Source organism: Centruroides sculpturatus, unplaced genomic scaffold, assembly GCF_000671375.1.
Source record: "Centruroides sculpturatus isolate CEXI.00-Female unplaced genomic scaffold, Cexi_2.0 scaffold558, whole genome shotgun sequence".
Lineage (NCBI taxonomy): Eukaryota > Metazoa > Arthropoda > Arachnida > Scorpiones > Buthidae > Centruroides > Centruroides sculpturatus.
Window position 1 is genome coordinate 69,674 of NW_019384839.1, and position 21,444 is coordinate 91,117.

The 21,444-nt window shown below is 31.1% G+C and overlaps 1 protein-coding gene across 1 annotated transcript in view; it reads right to left on the minus strand.

The window, feature by feature from the left end:
* Positions 1 to 7,294: 7,294 nt before the first annotated feature.
* LOC111630269 (cholesterol 7-desaturase-like) overlaps positions 7,295 to 21,444 on the minus strand; it is a 27,210-nt gene continuing 13,060 nt past the window's right edge. The window contains exons 3-8 of the mRNA XM_023374350.1: positions 21,052 to 21,167; positions 18,867 to 18,999; positions 12,353 to 12,531; positions 12,053 to 12,283; positions 7,734 to 7,907; positions 7,295 to 7,648 (exon numbers count right to left, since the gene is read on the minus strand). Coding sequence (XP_023230118.1) covers positions 7,493 to 7,648; positions 7,734 to 7,907; positions 12,053 to 12,283; positions 12,353 to 12,531; positions 18,867 to 18,999; positions 21,052 to 21,167 — 989 coding nt within the window. The 3' untranslated portion in view covers positions 7,295 to 7,492. The remainder of the gene's footprint in view (positions 7,649 to 7,733; positions 7,908 to 12,052; positions 12,284 to 12,352; positions 12,532 to 18,866; positions 19,000 to 21,051; positions 21,168 to 21,444) is intronic.

Sequence of the window (21,444 nt, forward strand, 5' to 3'; positions counted from 1 at the left end):
AATTTTAAAAGTTAATTATGAAAGTGAAATTAAAAATGATTATCAAATAAACAACAGAATAATTTTCATTAAACATAATATTTTTTTTACTATTATAATAACATCATATGTCTTTTATCTCTCTTTTCACATAGAGTTTATTGTTATTTTTGTCATGCAGATTAAAATGTCGAATAAATTGAAATTTAAAGCATTTTCTTATTTTTAACTTTTTAAAATATATAATGTTTTAATTTACAAAATTTTCTTTTGAACAGAATCGATTAGAAAATACTGTAACATGCAAATATGTAATCGTCAAGATATCAATACAGAACGAATCTGTCGTAGAGAATAATACTATTTGTTATATAATTTCTTCATTCTTAATTCTTAAACTAATGTTAATTTTATTTCCATGAGCTATGTAGTTATTTATTACAATGCGATTGTTGCATATTGAGGTTGTTTAATAGATTTTTCTCAATTATGGTTCCAGAAAAAATTCAGAAACTAACTCTACTGTAATTAAATTTTTACTTTATTATGTAGCAATATCATTCACATATATTTACCTATATCATCATTCGGTGAAACTATTAGAATTTTTTAACTTATAATGCTGTTTGTGCATTTGGCATTGGGCTCATAAATCATAATACTCGACTATTTGGTCGTCCACTGATCACTCATTCAATTAATTCATTTTTCATATAAAAATCATCTGCCTTTAAATTATCAGCAACAAATATTAATGTTCACTTTAATATTTTGAGCCACGTCTAGTTTCCAAATTACATATCTTATGTGAGAAACTGCGCGACAATCCTCCAAAAGAATTTATAATAAAATTGTAATATTCATTACTTGTACAGTACTTCCCATTGTCAATTGTTAAAAACATTTTCCTGACTACAATTGAGATAATTATATTTTTATTTGATCCACTTCTAACTGATAAACAGCCTAAGTTTTTGTTTACTTTGTCATATAACCATTATAACAGTAGTATTTTTTTATTATTTAATTTCGTATAAAATTAAAGCTCAACGAGAATCCCTTGTACTAATTTAATATTCATGAATATTTGACATGTACACTTAGCAATTTTTAAACATTTATGATACTAACTAACCAGATAACTATACTGTTATGTAATAAAAATTTTATAAAATGTGGTTGTGCTAACTGTAAGAGTCAATATTGTACCTTTTATAAAATGTTGTAACCAATACTATGTTTATTTATATATAAAAATAAATCTATATCCTAATACCGAGTTTTTTTTATACAATTCAGACACATTACATCACTTGAGTGGGAAAAAATTCTCGCGTTTACTGATCGATGAAAATAATATCAGACGCTTCAAAAACTATATTAAATGGGACATTATAAGCAAAAAACTGATTTAAGTCCGGATTTCATTTCTGAATTCTCAGATAATTTTTACTGGGGATTAATATGGAAAAATTATATATTTCCTACTTCATTCACCAAAAAACATATTAGACATACAAATGGGATTTAATTGCAAATCATTAAGTATTAGACGAAGAATTCATGAATAATTTTTCAAAATATCTCAATTGATATAAGATAGACGAATTTCAAATTCTCTCAGATAAATTTGTTAAGAACTTTACATGCACATTAGATATGAGAATAGTTTTATGTGAGGGCCAGGATTTAAGAATACTGAGATTCGAATATTCTTATTCATTTTCATCTACCGTTTTTGTTTCGAAATCAAAATGATTTTATAAAAGTTAGGGTTAACTCAAAAAGAGAAAAACAACCGACAAATTTTCTCATAAAAAATCGATCATAAAACTCCGTTCCCACGAAAATACTTCCTTGTAGAAGATGAGTTAACTGTTATGACATAATTTTGTTACTTAACCCACCATTGGTGAAAGGAGATCATTACCCTTTGACGTTCATGGGGAAATCTCGAGAAGAGAGCCCCACATAAAAGGCAAGTGCGATGACGACACCGGGGGAAAAAAGTTATTTTGTACTGTGAGTGTCTGTGGATTTTCTGCCTCTCGTCGCCACCATCTTCGATAGACTTCCTATCTGAACTATTCTACGATTTTTGGACTTACGTCGACTCAACGAACTGTTACAACGATCCCGGATCCGAACTCAAAGATCATCAAGAAACCATCCTGTACGATTAGAGGTATTTATCCTACTCGCGATGATATGTAAGCTCTCTCTCGAGTACTTTCGAAACGCGGATAGGGTCGCGACTATTATATATTGTCAGCTACCTTTCCCGAATGGAAATACCTATACGGAATGTTAACCCGGAGAGAGAACCCTTAATAATCTATAACCATGTAAATACGTTCTACACTAAACGGGTATTTTGTTAATGAAATTGGATTGGTGTGCGTTTCTTCCTACATTACCACCTCCATTCCCACCCCGAAAATCATGAACGAGATCGATCCTGTTAAATCGACCTCACTTAAAAGCGTATCTATCCGCCGATAAATTGATAGATTAGTTTCAGATCCTGACGTGAAATAAGATCTAACGATCCTTAACTTTATAACTCTTCCGCTCAACAGAACTCATCCTTTGGACAAGCGAAACCGGACTTCAAGCTCTTGAGTCGATTACGAGGTAGGAGAGTCGAGAACTCGTAACATCCTACCCCCGATTAATCTCACATTTAAAATACCAACAATTCAATAACGACAATCTACGTGAGCTAAAACATTATTTACATCGGGACTTCGTTTTCCGTTATCAAATATTAATCGTAAAATCCATTTATTAATGATTTCCAAAATCATCCTTCTTGGTGTAATGTTTTAAAATATCAAAAAGTTAATCGAAAATATATTTCGATAATTCACATAGTTTATTAGTCAATATTCTTGATGTTATGATGGAAAAATTAATAAATTTAAAGAAGAAAATTAAGAGTGTGTTCTTAATAAACGTAAAATTACTTAGGGGTATATTTTATTTATAAGATTACATAAGTGTATCGAATCACTACTATTACTTGTTTAGTGCAGTAAACAACACTCAATTATCCTAAATACCTGTACTATTTTTGTTTTAGATGTCCTGGCAATCAGATGATTTGAACATAAAAGAAAGATTGTCACATCTTATGAAATCTGGACAAATGACAGTCGTCACTTTAATTCTTGGCCAAGAAAAAAAGTATTTTCCGACCCACTCACTGCTTCTCTCTATACATAGCGAGGTATTTTATGCAATGTTCTATGGTTCTATGGCGGAGAAGAGACAAGATGTTGCATTGCCTGAAGATGATGTTAAAGCATTTCGTGTTTTCATAAAGTAAGTTATACTAAACTTTTGCGTAGTATTTTTAATAATTATTGAAATACTATTCCATTATTATAAAGTAAGCTATCAAATTAATATTATACATATTAAAATTAAAGTTTCTTCGATGCTTTTTTTATTGTTTATTTAATACTTTTTCTCAAAGTTTTTTTGAAATTTAAAATTCATAAAACATTTTCATTATTGTCATTACTTCTTGGCTGCATTTTGGCAGTTTTATGGCTGTAACCTACAATTTTAATACCTACAACACAGAAAGATATCCCGATTATAAGTTACATAACATTACATTAATTAGCGTTTAATAAAAAATGTGATGCTTTTTTCACAAAAACCAAATGAAAAATATTGGTAAGAAATACTCCATATTATTTAGACATAAAGTATATTGAATTGATAGAATAAAGCAACTAGCACAAAAGTGGTCTGTTTCCAAGACGATCGAATGGAAACTCGATCCTATGTAGGTGTTAGATACAAAAAGAAACCCCGAAAAAATCCACACAGCAAGCCCGTTTATCAAAAGTCTGGTGAATTTATTTTTTTATAAATTAAAAAGCCAGCATGCAAAATTTTACCTGCTTATAATTAACATTTAACACGAATTCTTCCTTACTTTCCTATCAAGGAGAGGAATTTTTCTGCGCTTTATTTCGCTGTTTAGTATTGATTACCACAATGCTAAACAACGAAATAGGAAACAGCAAAAATATTTTCAGTATGTATCGTATCATCTGATCAGTTCAAACATCTTAACAAATTGTATTATATCGACAAACTAGTCTTGATGAATTTGTTTATTTCTTTTGGTTATAAAATGATTTTATTTTTAAAGTATTACAGCGAAGCATAAAAAAATAAATCATGTAGACTATTAAATAATTTGAGAGTTTCAGCATACTTTCCAAGAAGAAATGATAAAATTAAACTAAACAAACTTGGATCAGTGTTAGAACTTTACTAGAAGTAAAAATCTTTTAAATTCCAATTTATAATCTATAACGAATCTATTAAAGTAATTAATTATTTTTCAGATATATATATACATACAGATGATGTGGCATTACATTCAGCAGATGAAGCCATTTTTTCGTTACATTTTGCAGAAAAATACATGGTAACGCGTATGAAGAAGCGATGTTTATCATATCTTACAGATAATATATGTTTAGATAATGTTCTCGATATATACGAAACAGCATCCCTACTTAAACAAAACGAATTAGCAACGAAATGTTGGGATTGCATAACTGGAAATACGTCAGAAATTATTAAGCAAAATAGCATTAAAAATGTGGAATATGAAACTATTTTAAAACTTGTATCCGAAGATAATTTAAAGTTGCAATCGGAAGTAGATATGTATGAAGCCGTCATAAAGTGGGGTAAAGAAAGATTTCAAGATCAATCTCCTGAGGATCTTCGAAAAAAATTAAAGCCTTTGTTGGATCAGATCAGATTTTTAACCATGACCTCTGCAGAGTTTTCAGAATCTCCGTGCCAAGATGGCATCCTTACTAGCGATGAACAGGTCGACATATTTAGAGAAATTGCAACCAAAAAAAATTATGAAAGTAACAATATACGTGATCAATGGAGAAAGCCAAGAAAGAAAATTACTACAGTGAGAATCGTTACGCCAATATATGAATACAGTGTACCCTTACGTATATACGATAGTCACCGCTCTGTTTTCTAAATCTAGGGGACGAAAAGAAGCAATGGGCGGCAGGGGAGCTGGAGGCAGTGTACTGAACGGTGAACATAGGGAAAGGTTGTAGTCACTGACAGCCTTTGACTTTCCTCTGATAATATCTTAACACATTAGAATTCATAACTTTGTGTAATATTTATTTACGTAATTTAGAAATTAATAAGAATTTGATATAACGATTGCAGTTCATGTAGAGCGTAGGCGATAAAATTAGTTCTTATCCATCAAAATATACCAACGGAAGGACTTCTTGTTATCAATACAGTATAATATTATTTACTTAGATTTTAGTAAGAGAGTTATAGAGTCCCGAAAACTCAGCACTTGATAATCCGGCAGTCCGGATAACTAGGCCACACCCNCAGACGATAATAAACTCAACTTACTAGCCTAAAATCTCCGTAGCGTGTTGCCAGGTGGCAGAAAGCATATATATAATTATAATAAAGTTACAATAAATTAAGTTAATATATAATTATATGTATAGTACCTAATTTATATATAATTAATATATAATTATATGTACAGTACCTAATTTATATATAATTTATATATAATACTGTACAGATGATAGCAAATTCAATTTAGTTGCTCTGTAGTGTAGCGCAGGGCAGAGAAAAGTAGTTCGGCTGCTCATCCACTATTGGTCCAGATTCTATCAATCTTGTAGCGAAACGAGTCAGCAAGGACGTTTTAGAAGCTCCTTTATACGTATGTTGCTACAATTTTTTCGCTACGTTATAAAAATTTCCGTTATAGGAACACACATTATAGGGGGTCGACTGTATAGTGTTCTTTTAATTCTGCGCTTTATTCTGTATCTAGTGATATAAATTACTTGTGTATTGATAAAATTGCTTTTTTAGTATTTATTTTTACGTAATTTCATACAAAAAATGCCAAAAATAAACATATCAGGTTTCACTTGCCATCAGATTAGCTCAACTTTCACCCATTGTCCTCGGTTTCACTGTAATCTGAGAATAGATTGTGTTTCAAAGTCCAGTGTTCAATGTTTATTGCCTTTGCGGTAATGTCAGTAGAGCAGAAGTCAATTCATTTCTATAATAAACCGCTAAGTGTTTTATTACCATTTAAACAACTGCTTCCCACTTGTTATTTTTACTAGTGAGGGGTCGAAGGGCTGAACAAACAAACAAGCATAGTCACATATATGAACAAATAAGTTTCAATAAATAATTGATTAAATCTTTTCTGACCCAATAAAATCAAACAAAGCTTTATTTTTTACTTTGTTTCTGTCATTTTATGCATAAAAATGCAAACACATGGAATATAATATAATATTACCAATATCTATATAAATTTTACATATTTATTACAAGCAAAATGTTTATGTATGGACAACAGAAATCGTAATCGAGACTAATATTTTATATAAAAGTGCCATAGACTCACGACAAGTACTTTATAAGCACTTTTCCAAATTTCATGTTTATATCAATTTGATTGTGATTCTAAATTAATTAGTTTTAACTCGTTTTTTGAATCCGTGTTTTCGTATTTATTTACTATTGAACACAAGACTGTGTTATTATTAAAACACTTGGTGTTTATCCACTTTATCCCGATTCAACTAAATAAAGTGGATAAACGCCAAGTGTTTTAATAATAACACAGTCTTGTGTTCAATAGTAAAAAAATTAGTTTTAATTTTATTTTTAGTTTCAGTTTTGGCGTAAAGGACAGTGTTTTAATATTACATTGTTTTTAAATCTTATTTTAGCATTTTTAAACACAAGTTCGTGGATATCATTTTCATTATTGAATGTCAACTAACATGGTTTTTGTTAAATCATAACATTTCTAAAATTATTTATAATCCTACTGTTAATTCAAAAATATCTCAGATTTACATTAGGATTTTCAGCGGGTAAACAAAATTGTACCACACACAAACACACACACACACACACACACACACATGTTTGTGTGGCACAATTTTCTTCACAAATATTTTTGAGGTGGACTGTACAATAGTTATTCGATTTTCTTTTATTGTCGTTACTGTTCATTACTAGATTTAACAATGTAATTTCTATTTTTAATTTTCTCTTTATTGATGTTTCTTTTTCTATACCAATTTAACGTTCAAGGTAAGTTAGAAATAGTAACCCTTCATTAGTTTTTACTTTCAATTGAATTTTGATATTAAATAGCGAAATGGTTTAAGATATGTAAACAGAATCAGCAACTAAAAAACACATTATTTTTATTTTGAATTTCACACTTTAAACATATTCAATTATTAAAATACAAAAGCGGAAATAGAAATTTCACATAAGAAATAACTTTTTAGCAGTAATTTTTAAAGCAATGCATCAATATTTAACGCAATAACAAGAATTAAAATTCAAAATCAATTATGATAATAAAAAGCCAAAATTTAAAAATTATATATGTAATTTCGGTCAGAAGCTCTATAAAGTATAACATTGCTTCTAATTACCAACTAAGACCATTTTCTTCAACCTTGGGGCTGTTGTCACTGTAAAACTGAGAGTACCATTTTCTATATTTGGCAATTGTTCTGTCTTCTGATACATAAACTGGATTCTTCAAATACATTTTGTAATTCCATATTCGAATGTCCCGTTCAAGCTATTAAAATAAATATTTCCAATTATTAATACACACGTTTCTTGTATATTTTCAAATTTCAGTAATTGGAATGATATAATCTCACCATACAACATTCAAAAAAAAACATAATATAATCACGTATGCCTATAAATCGAGAAGGAGTATAAAATTGTCGTATCAATCTTAGTCGAACTGGTCCTTCTGGTATCATGCCATATACGAATATACCGTTTCCATATATACTTTTGAATTGAACACGCATTATTGCGGGTCCAATCTGAAAAATTAAATATATTTGAGAATTATACATAAGCAATCGTTTTATAAAAGTTGATTTTTTAGACGCATTTAAAATTTATTATTTTATAATATTTTAAAATGAAGGATGTAAACGTAACGTGGAGAGCTATTGTCTAATTACTATTATTCAGAGTATAACTAAAATAATTGAAAAGGCTATCTATAGGTAATTTTTTGAATTTGTCAATAAATATAAAATTATCTAATAATCAACATGGTTTTAAAAGAGAGACCTCTACAATTGATGCTTTGAATTATCTTAAACAATATATTAGTAACAGTCTCGATAATTCAAATATTGTAAATTCAGTGTTAATTGATCTGACCAACGCTATTGATAGAGTAGACATTCAGATAGTAAAACGAAAATTGTTTAAAGTTGAATTGTGAGGAGTGCCATTGGAATGGCTAATATCCAATTTATCAAATCGTATATACTAGGTTAAGGTAAAAAATTGAATATCAAAACCTTCTCTAGTCAATAAAGGTGTCCCGCAGGGATCCATTTTGGACTCTCCACTTTTTAATATATATGTAAACAATATAGTAATAAAAGAGTGAGAATTCTTACCCAAAATTTAGAAATATAAAAATTAGGATAAATGTTTAAAAATTCAGTGTAAAAACTTTAAAAATTCAGTTAAAAAAGTTTAAAAATTTAAAAGTTTTAAAAATAGCATTTACATATTTCGTCCTAAAAAATTCTATTAATTAATTAATTAATTAATTTAAAAAGTTAAGCGAATTATCTACAAAAATTTAAATATCCGTAAAAAACAGTAAATATAAAAAACTAATTATTAGTTTATTTCAGCTTTCTCTACACAAATTGTACATATTTTCAATTGATTAGTGCATTCATATCTTTTTCAATCAAATGTTTGTTAAATTGATCCAGTAGAAAAAACCACGATTACCATACTGGATATTCATAATTAATTTCTTTGTTGGAGTAATGTAAAGTCTCTTTTTATGCGGATTATTTTTATGCGATTTTGAAATTGTGCGGTTTGTATTTCATCCAAAAATTTCTTGGACAAACATACATATAGACTTGTTTAGGAAGCATGCGTATAGACAGTCTCCAAAAATCGTGGAACGCTCAAAGCTCACTCCATTTGTTCCACTGACATATAACGTTTATGGATGTAAAAGACAGCTAGATCTACCTTAATCGCTTTAGTTCCTAGCAATTTTTGATATAAATGTAATTAAACATAAAAAATACTTAAAACTGAAAAAAACGAAAGAAATGCGTTAATTTTGAAGAAAAAGCTTCAAAGTTTAACTTCCTTTGTCTCGCCCTTCTGTGAAATTTAACACCGATGAGTCATTGTTTACACATCTGGATGACCTTGAACACAGCTGGAGTTGGATTTCCCGGGGCATTCTCATAGACGTCGCGGGAGGACAAGGGTTTAAAGTAGGGTGAACACTAGCTGGCCGTATATTTTTAAATATTTTTAAAAAATTTGGAGACTTAAAAAACATTCCAAAAATTCAAAAAAAAAATGTAAAAATGGCCTTAAGGACCGTGTTTTATGTAACGCTATGTAACCTGCCCGAGTTAACTCGGGCGAGGAACTAAAGGGGTTTTAATTAACTCTTCACATCCAGATGTCAGTGATTTGTTTTTAGAGTGAGCTTTTGCAATTCGGGGATTCCCCTTGTATTACTTTTCAATAAAATAAACTGAATTAAGTTTGAATACAAGTTTATTTTAAGCTTTTATATGAATTTCTTTCAGACATTCGAAGTGATTTATTAAGCAGCCTATTTCTTTTAATTTCTGCAAACTTTTTAATGCGGTTTTAAGTTAATTTTAACTCGTTGATTTGGTTTTATGCGATTTTAGAAAATTACGGAACGTATCTATACTTTTTCAAGGCAAGTAAAGTCATTTTTATGCGAATTTTTTATATGCGCTTTTCTGCAGAACGTATCCACCGCATAAAACGAGACCTTACAGTATTTTGAAGTTTACCATTTATCAAACAAACTGAATAATATGTGCTTTGTACATATTGCCACAATCTCTCATACCCTGTATACAAATTTAAAATTACTCATCTTATCGAAATCCTTATTCTTTAATTTTTTTATTAAATCGATCAGGTAGGAAAACTTGAAATTCATTCCATTCAGTTTCCCTAAGAACTACTAATTGTTATCACCAAAGCAAGTGGATATTGATTTAATATAAAAAATTGGATATTCATAATCAATTTCCAACTCGTTTAATTTCTTTGTTGGAGTAATTTGAAGTTTACCAATATTATTTAGTTTTTTTCAGTGTCTCCATTTATATAAGAAAAAAATGTAATCAGTGATGTCATAAAATATAGTGACGTCAATGATGCCATAAAAGAATCTAATCAGTGACGTCATAAAAATAAAAATAAACAGTGATGTTAATATAAAAAAATATCAGACATATCAATCCAACTATTAAATGAATCTGGCCATCCGTTCCACTTAATTAAATATTTATTTCCTTTCTTTTTAATTATTTTTTATCCTATAAACTTTATCCTTTTTATTATATTTCACTAAGTCATTTTCATAAAAAGTTCCTTTAATATCTTCATCATTTAAATTTTTAATTCGATAAGTAATTGGATCTGTCTTCAAGACTTCGGATGTTATAAATATTTCTTCTGTGAAGGAGGTTAAAAAATTGTCTAAACTGGAATTATGTTTCTCGTTACCAAATACTTGACCAGCAATTTATTGATGACTTCCAAAATGAACTTTCATAATGTTACATTTTAAAATATCAGAAAATATTGCAAACAATCACCAGAATTTATTACACCACTTACTAGAAGAAATGTGCCATGTTTTAAATAAAGTAAATCAAAAAACTGGAAAAGCTTAAATAAAATAAAGTAATTTAATCTATTAATGTAAAAATAAAAAAAATTTCAAAAATAATTTTCTTTTGGTGTTATATTATTTCATACAATTATTGTGTTTTAATTTTATTCGATATTAAAACATTTAATAATTAATACAAAAATTTGCCCTATTGTTAAAAATAAATTAATTTAATTCAACGTCATAAAAATATTTTAATAATTAAACTTATTGTTAAAATTAAATTAATTTAATTTAAATTTAATAATTAATATAACCTTATTGTTAAAATAAAATTAAGATTTTTGATCGAAAAATTAATTTTGTGATCTGAGTCACTTAGATTTTACAAATACATGAGCCGTACACAGCCCGGCACACGTATTTGTAAAATCTAAGTGACTCGTACAACATCGAATTAATATAAAACGGAATAATCAACAGTGTTATAGGGGGTCGACTGTATTAGTATTTTGCTATTAACCAACTGTGCGTTGAATTTTCATCGATGTAAAACCTAACAAATTTTTTTTAAAATAATAATCGATGCTACTGTATCCTTAAAAATTATTTTTAAATTATTTTATTGCTCACAAAATAAACAACCATCCACTAATAATTAGAAATAATTTCATGAAATAAACAGTATTTTAATTAGTAATTTAAATAATTTGTTCAAACACAACCAACAACAGATTTATACTAGCATATGTATATTTAAAAACGAACTTTTGATGTTGCTTAGTTAAGAGGAGTATAACAAGAGTCTGTTGTGTTCTACTTGAACCAAATGTTTAATTCAACATCTAAAATAAAGACATAAGACCTTTGATAAATGAACATATACAATATGAAGACGTTTAGTGGTTTATTTTAGAAAAAAAAATTCCAGTAAAAAATATTTATTTCAGAACATACCTAACAAAATCTTAGTATCATTAAAAGTAATTAATTACATTTTGAGTCTATTTACCAGCTTGAACAGACTGCACAAAATGCTGAATATGTTCTTAATATAATGTATGTATTGAGAATACATTTACTAAGTTGTGAAATTATTTCTGTGAATACAAATTACTTTCTGTCATATACGCATTTTTAGTTAATTTCCATTCGAAAAATCTATGGATCATTTTGGGCAATCCGTTGAAAATGATCGAAAATTATGTTTAAAATTTTGACACACATTTATTTTTTAAATATTTTCAAAAAATTCTGCACCGTAGTGTAAAATTAAATACATATAGGTAGTTACTAACTAATTACCTGTTGAATTTCATATGATGTCCATATTACAGATATCCCGAACAATTTAATAGTGATAATTCCTTCGTATTTGCAACAGTAAAATGTTTCTTCACATTTTACTGGAAGGCAAGAAATTATACAGTATAAATATTTCCACCAATTTTCCGGATGCAAAGTAATTCTAGACGTAATACCAAATTTGTGAACACAATTAATATGAGCGAAATCTGCTGCATTTTCCATAATTTCCTGTAGTATATTAATAAACAAGCATAAATACTACATTCATTTATTTTGCACGGTGCTGTTTATAAATACCTGAATATGACAATTCAAAATGTGTTCACTACGACCTTTATAGAACATAAGTCGATTCTGTATTTCTGGTATAACTGGAGGTTTCCACAGAGGAGGTTGGCCTTCTGCATGATGCCACACGTAAATAAATCCATTTCGTTCGATGGTTTCCCAACTTTTTGTATTAGCCACTTCTGGAACTAAGTATAAATACATTTTTTACTGTGTTCTATTTAATATTACTCAAAAAAACAAAAAATGTCTTTTCAGCATTGTAAGAATATGAAGGTCTGGTGCATTGGTTTTTTTGAAATGGTGAGAGTAGAACTAATTAATTTGTTTAATATGACACATGTAAATCGAACTACACTTTACTAGTAATACGTATAATTTTGTGAAGTTCACCATTTCCCCCAAACATTTTGTTATTATTGTATCTATATAAACATATCTGTACTAGCAGGTAAGCCCGGCGTTGCTCGGGCAAAAGTAACGATAGTGAATTTTAAAATTATTAAGTTATAGTCAACCTTGCCTATTTTTACAGAATGCAGGAATTGTGCCCCCTGTTTCCGGACTAAATAGAGAATTTTTTATTAGTCTAAAAATATGTTCGATTTTTCGCAAAAATAAAAAAAAATCCATCTGAGTCTTGCATGTTGCTTTCTCTTAACAATTCCATTGTTACGTAACACTTTCATTGTTACTTAACACTTCCATTGTTACTTGTCACTTCCATTGTTGATGAAAATGTTAAGCCTGTCCTTCTCCCCCGTGGGGAAGAATTTCGAAAAAATTCTTTCTTAGTGTACGTTTTCGGTACGTACCTTAACTGTGTACCAAATTTCAACTTTAAACTCCAAACTGTTTGGGCTCTGCGCTTATTATTATTATTGTGTTGGGTTTAGTGGGTAATACTCGATTTAAACAGGTGGCTGAGTACTATGTCAAACCAGAGTCAAGGCATAGCATCCAAAACAGATTAATTAAGTGTGTCAGTGTCAGTAATCAGGAATTTCCTAACAATATGACATGTATTCAATATAGTGGCCTTCTGTAGTGTGATGTATGTATTTCTACTCAATTGTAATGTTCCCAGGCTTTTGTGTAGTGTGTGTGGTATCACACCTGTACAGGAGAGAACAACAGGTACAATAAGCACCCTATCCATCCTCCACAGATGCCTTATTTCCTGGGCGAGTTCTGTGTACTTGACTAATTTTTTCAGTGCATGTGTTTTGTACATTGTGAGTGTTTGGAATGGCTATGTCTATAATGAATGTGATTTTATTGTGTTTGTCAATGAGTGTAATGTCTGGTCTGTTGTTGGAAATTGTTTTTTCTGTGATTATGGCTCTGTCGTAGTACATTTTGTGCGTGTTGTTTTCCAATACTGTTTGTGGTATATACTTGTAGTATGGTTCGTGGATGTCTACTAATTTGTGTTTCTTTGCAAGCTCTTGGTGTATTATATTTGCTACTTCATTATGTCTGTGTAAGTAATCTGTCTGTGCCAAGAGCTTGCACCCAGATGTAATGTGTTGTATAGTTTCTGGCATGATGTGACAATTTCTGCAAGTGTCATTTGTGAGTGTTGTATCTTTGATTTTGTGTTTTCTGTAGTTTTCAGTGTTTATGACCTGATCCTGTATGGCAATCATGAATCCGTCTGTCTCCCCAAAGGGGCATCCCCGATCTCACCAGCTGTTTGACGCAGTTTTGTCAACAAAATCCTGGACCAGGTCATAAGGATGCCTGCAACGGAGTGCCTTTCGAGCCCACGATTGCTTGATGGTGTCTATGCTTTTTATGTGTTGTGTCATGTCTGTGCGTTGTGAGTGTAAGTTTAATGGTGTGCTCTTTAAGTCTGCTAGAGTTACTGATTTATGTAATTGTGATGTTTCTTGTTTCCTGTAGAAAAACTCACGCAGTGACTGTATTTGTATGTAGTGAAGGTTAACTATGTCAATCAGGCCACGTCCGCCATCTTTACGTGGAAGGGTTAATCTTTCTGTAGCAGATTCAGGATGATGTTGTTTATGCTTAGTAAGTGTTGTTCTTGTTTTCCTTTGGAGTTGCTCGAGATCTGTGTGATTCCAATGTATAACTCCAAAAGAGTATGTGAGTACTGGGATGACATATGTGTTTATTGCTTTAACTGTGTGTTTCGCATTTATCAATAGCTGTGTTTTGAAAATGGAATTTAACCTACTTTGGTATTCTTTAATTAATCTTCGCTTTATTTGTGTATGTTCCGTTAGTTTAGCCTGTTGGAATCCTAAATTCTTGTAGAACTCGCCCTCTTCAATGGATTCAATAACATCTCCATTTCCAAGTGCAAAATCTTCTTTCTTCAGGATTCCTTTTTCTATGTGAAGTTTTTTGCATTTGTCTAAGCCAAACTCCATTTGTATGTCCTTAGTGTATGAGTGTGTAATTTGTAAGAGTTGATGAAGTTGTTTCTGTGTGGATGCATAAAGTTTTATGTCGCCCATGTACATGAGATGTGGCAGTGTAAACTGTGTTGTTTTTTCATGTCTGATATTGTAGCCGTAATGCGTGTTGTTTAACATGTTAAATAATGGGTTCAGGGCTAGGCAGAACCAGAGAAGACTCAAGGAATATCCTTGAAAATTTCCTCGCCTAATGAATATTTCGTTTGTTTGTATGGAAGTGTTGTTACTAACCCTGAGATGTAGTGTTGTTCTCCAGTGCTGCATAGTGTTTTAGAAGTGTTTTAGAAGTGTTTAGAAGAATGCAATGAGTGATGGATGTATTTCGTACATGTGTAGAATATGTAGCAGCCAACTGTGTGGAACACTGTTGAACGCTTTTCTGTAGTCTATATATGCCATGTGTATGTTTCTGTGTTGTTTGTGTGCTTGCCGTAGAACGACTGAATCTATTAGTAACTGTTCTTTGCATCCCCTGTGATTTCTACGGCAACCTTTTTGTTGTTCTGTAAGAATGTCGTGTTCTTCAACATGTTTGAATATTTTGTTTATGATACAGGATCTCAATAATTTGTAGAGTGTTGGAAGACATGTAATTGGTCTGTATTGTGTGGGGTCTGTGGTGTTGTTGTTTTTAGGTTTCAGTGGTGACCTGAGTAAGAAATTTTGGTATGTTTTGTGGATTGATGATGATGTGTGTTAGATGTTTAGCTAGTTCCTGGTGCAGTGATGTAAACTTTTTGTACCAGAAATTGTGAATGTTGTCTACACCAGGTGTCTTCCCGTTGTGTGTTCTGTTAACAGCGTATCGGATGTCGTGTACGTTTATTTCAGCACAGGGCATAGTTGGTATGTTGTGCAAGTTTCTGTTTTCATCCTCTGATGTAGTTGTTGTCTGTATGCTGTCATGTTTATTTTGAGTTTTGTGATTGCGTAGTAAGTACGGATGATAAAATCGTTCATTTCTGTTGTCCATTACATCTGTTGGCGTGGTTTTCCAGCCTTTATGGTCTGTGGATGCATTGCCACAGAAACAGCAAGGCTAGGTTGATTCCTCACGTCTGTTGAGGGCATTGCAGTAGCCATGCTTGGGCCGATGCTGCTTTTGCCACCGGTAACCAAGGGAGACTGTGGCTTATTTTTCGGACGTGAGCCTCTGCCTAACCCACGAACGCGGACCTTGTTAACCCGGGCAACGTCCGAGCCGATATTATACTTACATCTGGTTTCTACCATGATAAATATCTCCACAGAATGTGGGTGTGTGGTCACTTTTAGCTTCATTTCTCCCCATAGATCTTACTAGCATGGGTGTCCCTTCCAAAAGCTTGTGCTCCAGCGTGCATTGCTCTTTAGTTCAGTAAAATTACTGGGCTCTCCCACCACGACCAGGTGGTGACCACGGGAGAGTTATTATTATTATTATTATCATTATCAACCTGTCTCGATTATATATTAGATTTGTGAATTGTTATTTATACTACATTATTTGTATAATTTTAGTTTTAATTATATTAATCCTTTTGCTATTAATGAATTCGCTTTAATTAATCAGTTAGAAATTTTTTGTATTTTAAACTTTATGTTTACTTTATATCATTTTTTGTTCTATCTGGTTGTATAAAAACAACTGTTAGCTATCAGGCAACAAGCCCTTTAGACCCATATCTCTAAGAAAAATGTAAACGTGATACCGAGATTGTTTATCTATCAACTAACGGTGTAAAAGAATTTTGTCTATTTTTCCAATTTTAGGGAACCCCCTTTTCAAATTTTAGTAATCGATTTAAAATAATTTAGATATACAAATTAGAATAATAAATAAATTAGTTAATTGTTATAATCTCAGAATATGCGAAGGAAACTATGGGGGATGCCAAAAGTTTCCTCCTTTTTCGATGGTGTTATATGACCGATAATATCACATGAACGCACATAATTTCTCATTGACAAGAGAGGAGGAGGACCACTAGATGAGCAAGCATGCATTTTTTAAATTATCTCACCTTCCTCCAGAACTAAAGCATGAATGGTCTAAAAGAATGGAAAATAGAAAGAAGCGACAAAATTTTTAGGGAGTGACAGAGAATTTACAGAGTGGCACAAAATTGAGAGATTGGGAGACAGTAAGACAGCATAAAGAGACTGACTGATTAACTGGCCAGACAGGGAATTGACCAGATAAGAGATATCCGACCTAGTAAAAAGCTAAATAAAGAAGAAAGAGGACGAAAAGGGAAAAGAGAACAGAGAGAGAATGCAAAACAGGAAGAAAAAACAACTGTATTCCTGGTATGTTGTAAGTTGCGCGCATTTCGTATACCCCCGTTAGTTACCCCCTCGTTCTATAATAGAAATAGACCAATTTCCTTAATCGGGTCTTTTAATTTTCTTTTTTGAAAATAAACTCTTTTTATTTGACATAACGCTGCATTCATTCTCCTGAGAGAATCATACCTGTAATTCGGAGTTACTCTTACCTTCGCGCCTTAACTTTTTTTTTCTTTTGAATAAATCGGCGGTATTTCCGACGAAACATACCTGAAAGCAGAACCCTATCCTAAACTTGCATAATCTAATTTTTGACAGGCCATCTTACCCCACAATTTTATATCTCTGTTGGTCTCAAAGGTAAGAAAAAAAAATTATTATAATATTTTGCATAATTTTAAAATACTTTAAAAGCATTGCATAATTTAATACCAATCCGTTAAATTTATTTTGCTGTTGTACGTGTGTAAAGGCAGCACATCACATCACCATCAGCAGCACAGACCGAAGTAGACGATCGAAACTCTTATTGTAAGTGGCACTTACCACATCTCTAATTTCAATTTGCCTACTCAGCAGGTCAACAAAACGCAAAAATGAAGTGTTAACAGCAACCCAGTCATCCCATGTGATGCTGAAAACTGCTACACTAATGTGTTTTGGTAAACCTACAAAGACAAGTCATGGGAGTCAAATCATATAAATCATAGATTCCATAGAACAAAGTTGTATTTTTATTCCATTGTTTATTGAAAACCTGTATAATCTGGTTAAATTTGAATCAGCTGTTGCACTCTAATCCTGGTTGAAAACCTGCCATGGTAGCTAGTAGTAGCAAGTTATACAGACAATTGCCAACTGTAAGAGTATATAAATAGACTAACAAGTCGATGAATAAAAGACTATCAAAATGCTCACCCAACATTCGACATCAGTCCTTTAGCGTAAATCGTAACTGGATAGTAAATTTCGTGTACTTGTGACCTAATTACAGTGGTACGCATAATCTCAATTCACCATTATAGAACTATGTGGTTAGTTAATCTATACAATTTTCTCCATTACTTTGAGAATATCGTATGGATTAACTAGGCATTTATTTCTAACTAGGTGGATCGTTTTTCTCAGGATTTACTAGATCTAACTTGGCGTAAACTTATCACTATGTTGCAACAGCAGAATCTTTTGTTCATGAACACTACATGTGCCTATTGCAACTTTCAGTTAAATAGGTGCTTGTTACGTATTTGTATTAATCATTGATGAATTCCTGTATGTTTTAGTCGTTTCCTCACATGTGTACAATTTTGCATATAAAGTAGTGAAAGTCAGTTTGAACTCAACTGTGCTATCAATTTTAGTAAGCAACCTGTTACATTGAAAATAGTCGTATGTGCATTACAATGTTTGTATGTTATAAAGTTTTGTGAAGTTTTGTGGGGTTTTGTTTTTCCCAAAAAGACCAATGAATCATTTAGCAATGTTTTCCATGCGTGTAAGAAATAGTAACGGTGAGCTACAATTTGCATACTGTTTGATGTTTCCTTTCTAATAGCGATATTGAAAATGCCTGATGTTATGTTATTTTTCACATTAAAATTTTACATTGAATATTGATCATAAGATCCTGCTATAAATGTAAAGCGTTCATTACAGAAGTATTCGTGTTTAAGAAATTAATTTATATAACTCTAATCATTACATTAAAACTAATGCACCATATTCATATTCCCGTGCAATGCGAAGAAAATCAATTAAACGTATGAATTAGCATAAACGTATTAAGAATACACATATTTAGCACTTCTCACTTTTTTCTGCGTAAGGTATTTTCACGCAAGAACCATCCTGTCCAGCAAATCGCCATCCGTGGAAAGGACATTCGATACAATCCTCGTGAACCTTGCCATCAGTTCCTAAGTGAGCGCCCAAANGCAATTTTTCCTTTCACAAGTCTGTGATTAGTTACAATAATGTCAACAAAGACAGAAGATACCCAATAAAACTTTAGAAGGAGTTTCCCTTTGATTCTGTTCAACCAACTGTTTGATTTACTGTAAATGGCAGAAAAATTTAATTACCGAAATATTTATGGCCCAGGAGTAATAACAAAACACGTATTGGCTTAAACAAAGTCAATCGACCTACAAAAGAGCGAATCGAAGCTGCGATCGCTGTAAAACTAGAATATAATACAGATGCGCACAATGGTGGCGATCAACAATAGAGATTCTCGCAATCGCGTTTTTCTCGGGAATTTTTTTTTTAGCAGAAGGNAGCATCAGACGGCTACGAAATGTTAATAAAAATTTGCATTCAAAAAGAAAAAAACAAGACTATTTATTTGCAAGTAATTAATTACAAAGCATGACTGAATGGCACATAGTACTTGAATCTCTACACAATTTTATATAAACGAATTTGTAAACATTAATTATTGATATGAGAAAAGAATTTATTACTGTTAACTTATATGAAAGTATACAACATAAAAATATATCATAGTTTTCGAAATATATTTTGCGAACAATTTGATCGAATGGCATTCACAAAAAATAAGGAAGGTTACGTCAGAAGTAGATAACCAAAAACAGAAAAAATAAAATTTATTAAAAAGAAGCCTATTTACAAAAGAGATTTAAAATTACAAGTTTAGTAATTAACAGTTCATTTCAATGACAGAAAATTTCGTTGAGTTGTTTCGATAAGAAATAATTTTTATGCTTTGACATTAGAAATGTTCGTTTTGGAGATATTGCAAGTTGCAGGAATACGAAATCTAACTCTTATGAGAAGTATACTGTTGGCATTTACAATAAATAATAGAATAATACATAATATTAGCAATTGACGTGATAGCGTGCGTAATATTACACATCTATTCTACTATTAATACATAAGCTACATACAGAGAAATATGTAAAAACTTTATATGTACTGAATTTCTACGTTTCTGTATGTAATGAAATGTAATTTTCTATTTGATTACAGTGCTTTTCGTGCTTTAATTTTAGTTACAAATCAATTTTGCTTGGCAGTGTGAAACAATTAATTTTTCTTTCCTTTTGTCTTAGTTTCTTGCATATATTGTAGGGTAATGTTGATATTTCTAATTTATATTTAGATTCATGAGTATTGTTATACTCTTGAATCAAATTTAAAATTGAAGTTAAAAGTTATTTTATTATTTCCAATACCCGAAAAAGACTTGACGTATTTATCTTTTTGCCAATTTTCTTACTTCATACTGTGAGGCACTGAACAAAAATTTTTCGTACGAAAAAAAAAATAAAAAGGATAAGATTATATCTCTTCCTTGACACATCTTGACACATCTTGATTTATTGCCAGGAACCTAACGAAAAGTTCTCTATTGATCGCAAAATCAAACATTTCCAATAACAAGCATAAGCAGTAATGTGGAAAACCCCGAACATAAAAGAACGGGATCGATGACAACAGAGGAGTTCGTCGATCATCTTGAGCTGGTTGGTCAGTAAGATTCACTATCTAGTTGTCAGCTTGAGTTCGCTATTTTATTAGACGCTAGTCCCGATACCGTTAAATAGTTTTCCGGCCGTTTATCTATTTAAGACATCAGATAAATTATTTTAAAATTTACATACACTTATGTTAAAAAGTGTCGCATCTAAGAACAACTTTCGAACGTTCTGCATGGGTATAACACTTTCAGAATTTCTCCAGTGCAGTCCGAAATACCCGTAGAAGTTCCAAGAAAAAAGACTCATGTCTGTGGAAATGCTAAGATATTTTTCACCTAGTGACTGACGGTGAAATTTTTCTCGCGGATAGGGCCTGCTACAATAGTCCTTTTTATATAAAACTTCTAAACTATATAGCTGAACTCTAATACGTATTGATATATACGTGTAAATAGCTTTTCTAAAATAAATAGGTTTTAGAATAGCGAATCTATTTTTTTTTGTGCATTTCTTTCGGTCGCGCTGTGTCTTGGGTTTAAATCCGACCACTTACATAGTACAAGCGCAACCCCTGGCGCGCGAACCCGCAATGGCTCTTCTTGCAATTGATTTGTCCTATAAGGCACAGCTGTGTCAGTTTTGACATGGCACCATTAAGTAGCACGAAGCCTGCGTTCACAATACCATATTGTGTAATTCTTCCATAATAACCACCATTAAACCTAATTAAAAGTATATTTCAGTATCTATAATACTTTACAATAAAAGATAAAGTTTATTATTTTTGTAGAAATCTTGAAATATTTATTGTAATTTAAGTATAGGTAAAACAATTATTTATTAATGTAAGTAATGAGATGACTTTTACTCTAAAACGTCTTTTTTCCACACAATTGCTGTCCCACGTTTATTTACATTTCGCACGAAATAGAAGGCGATTTGCAAT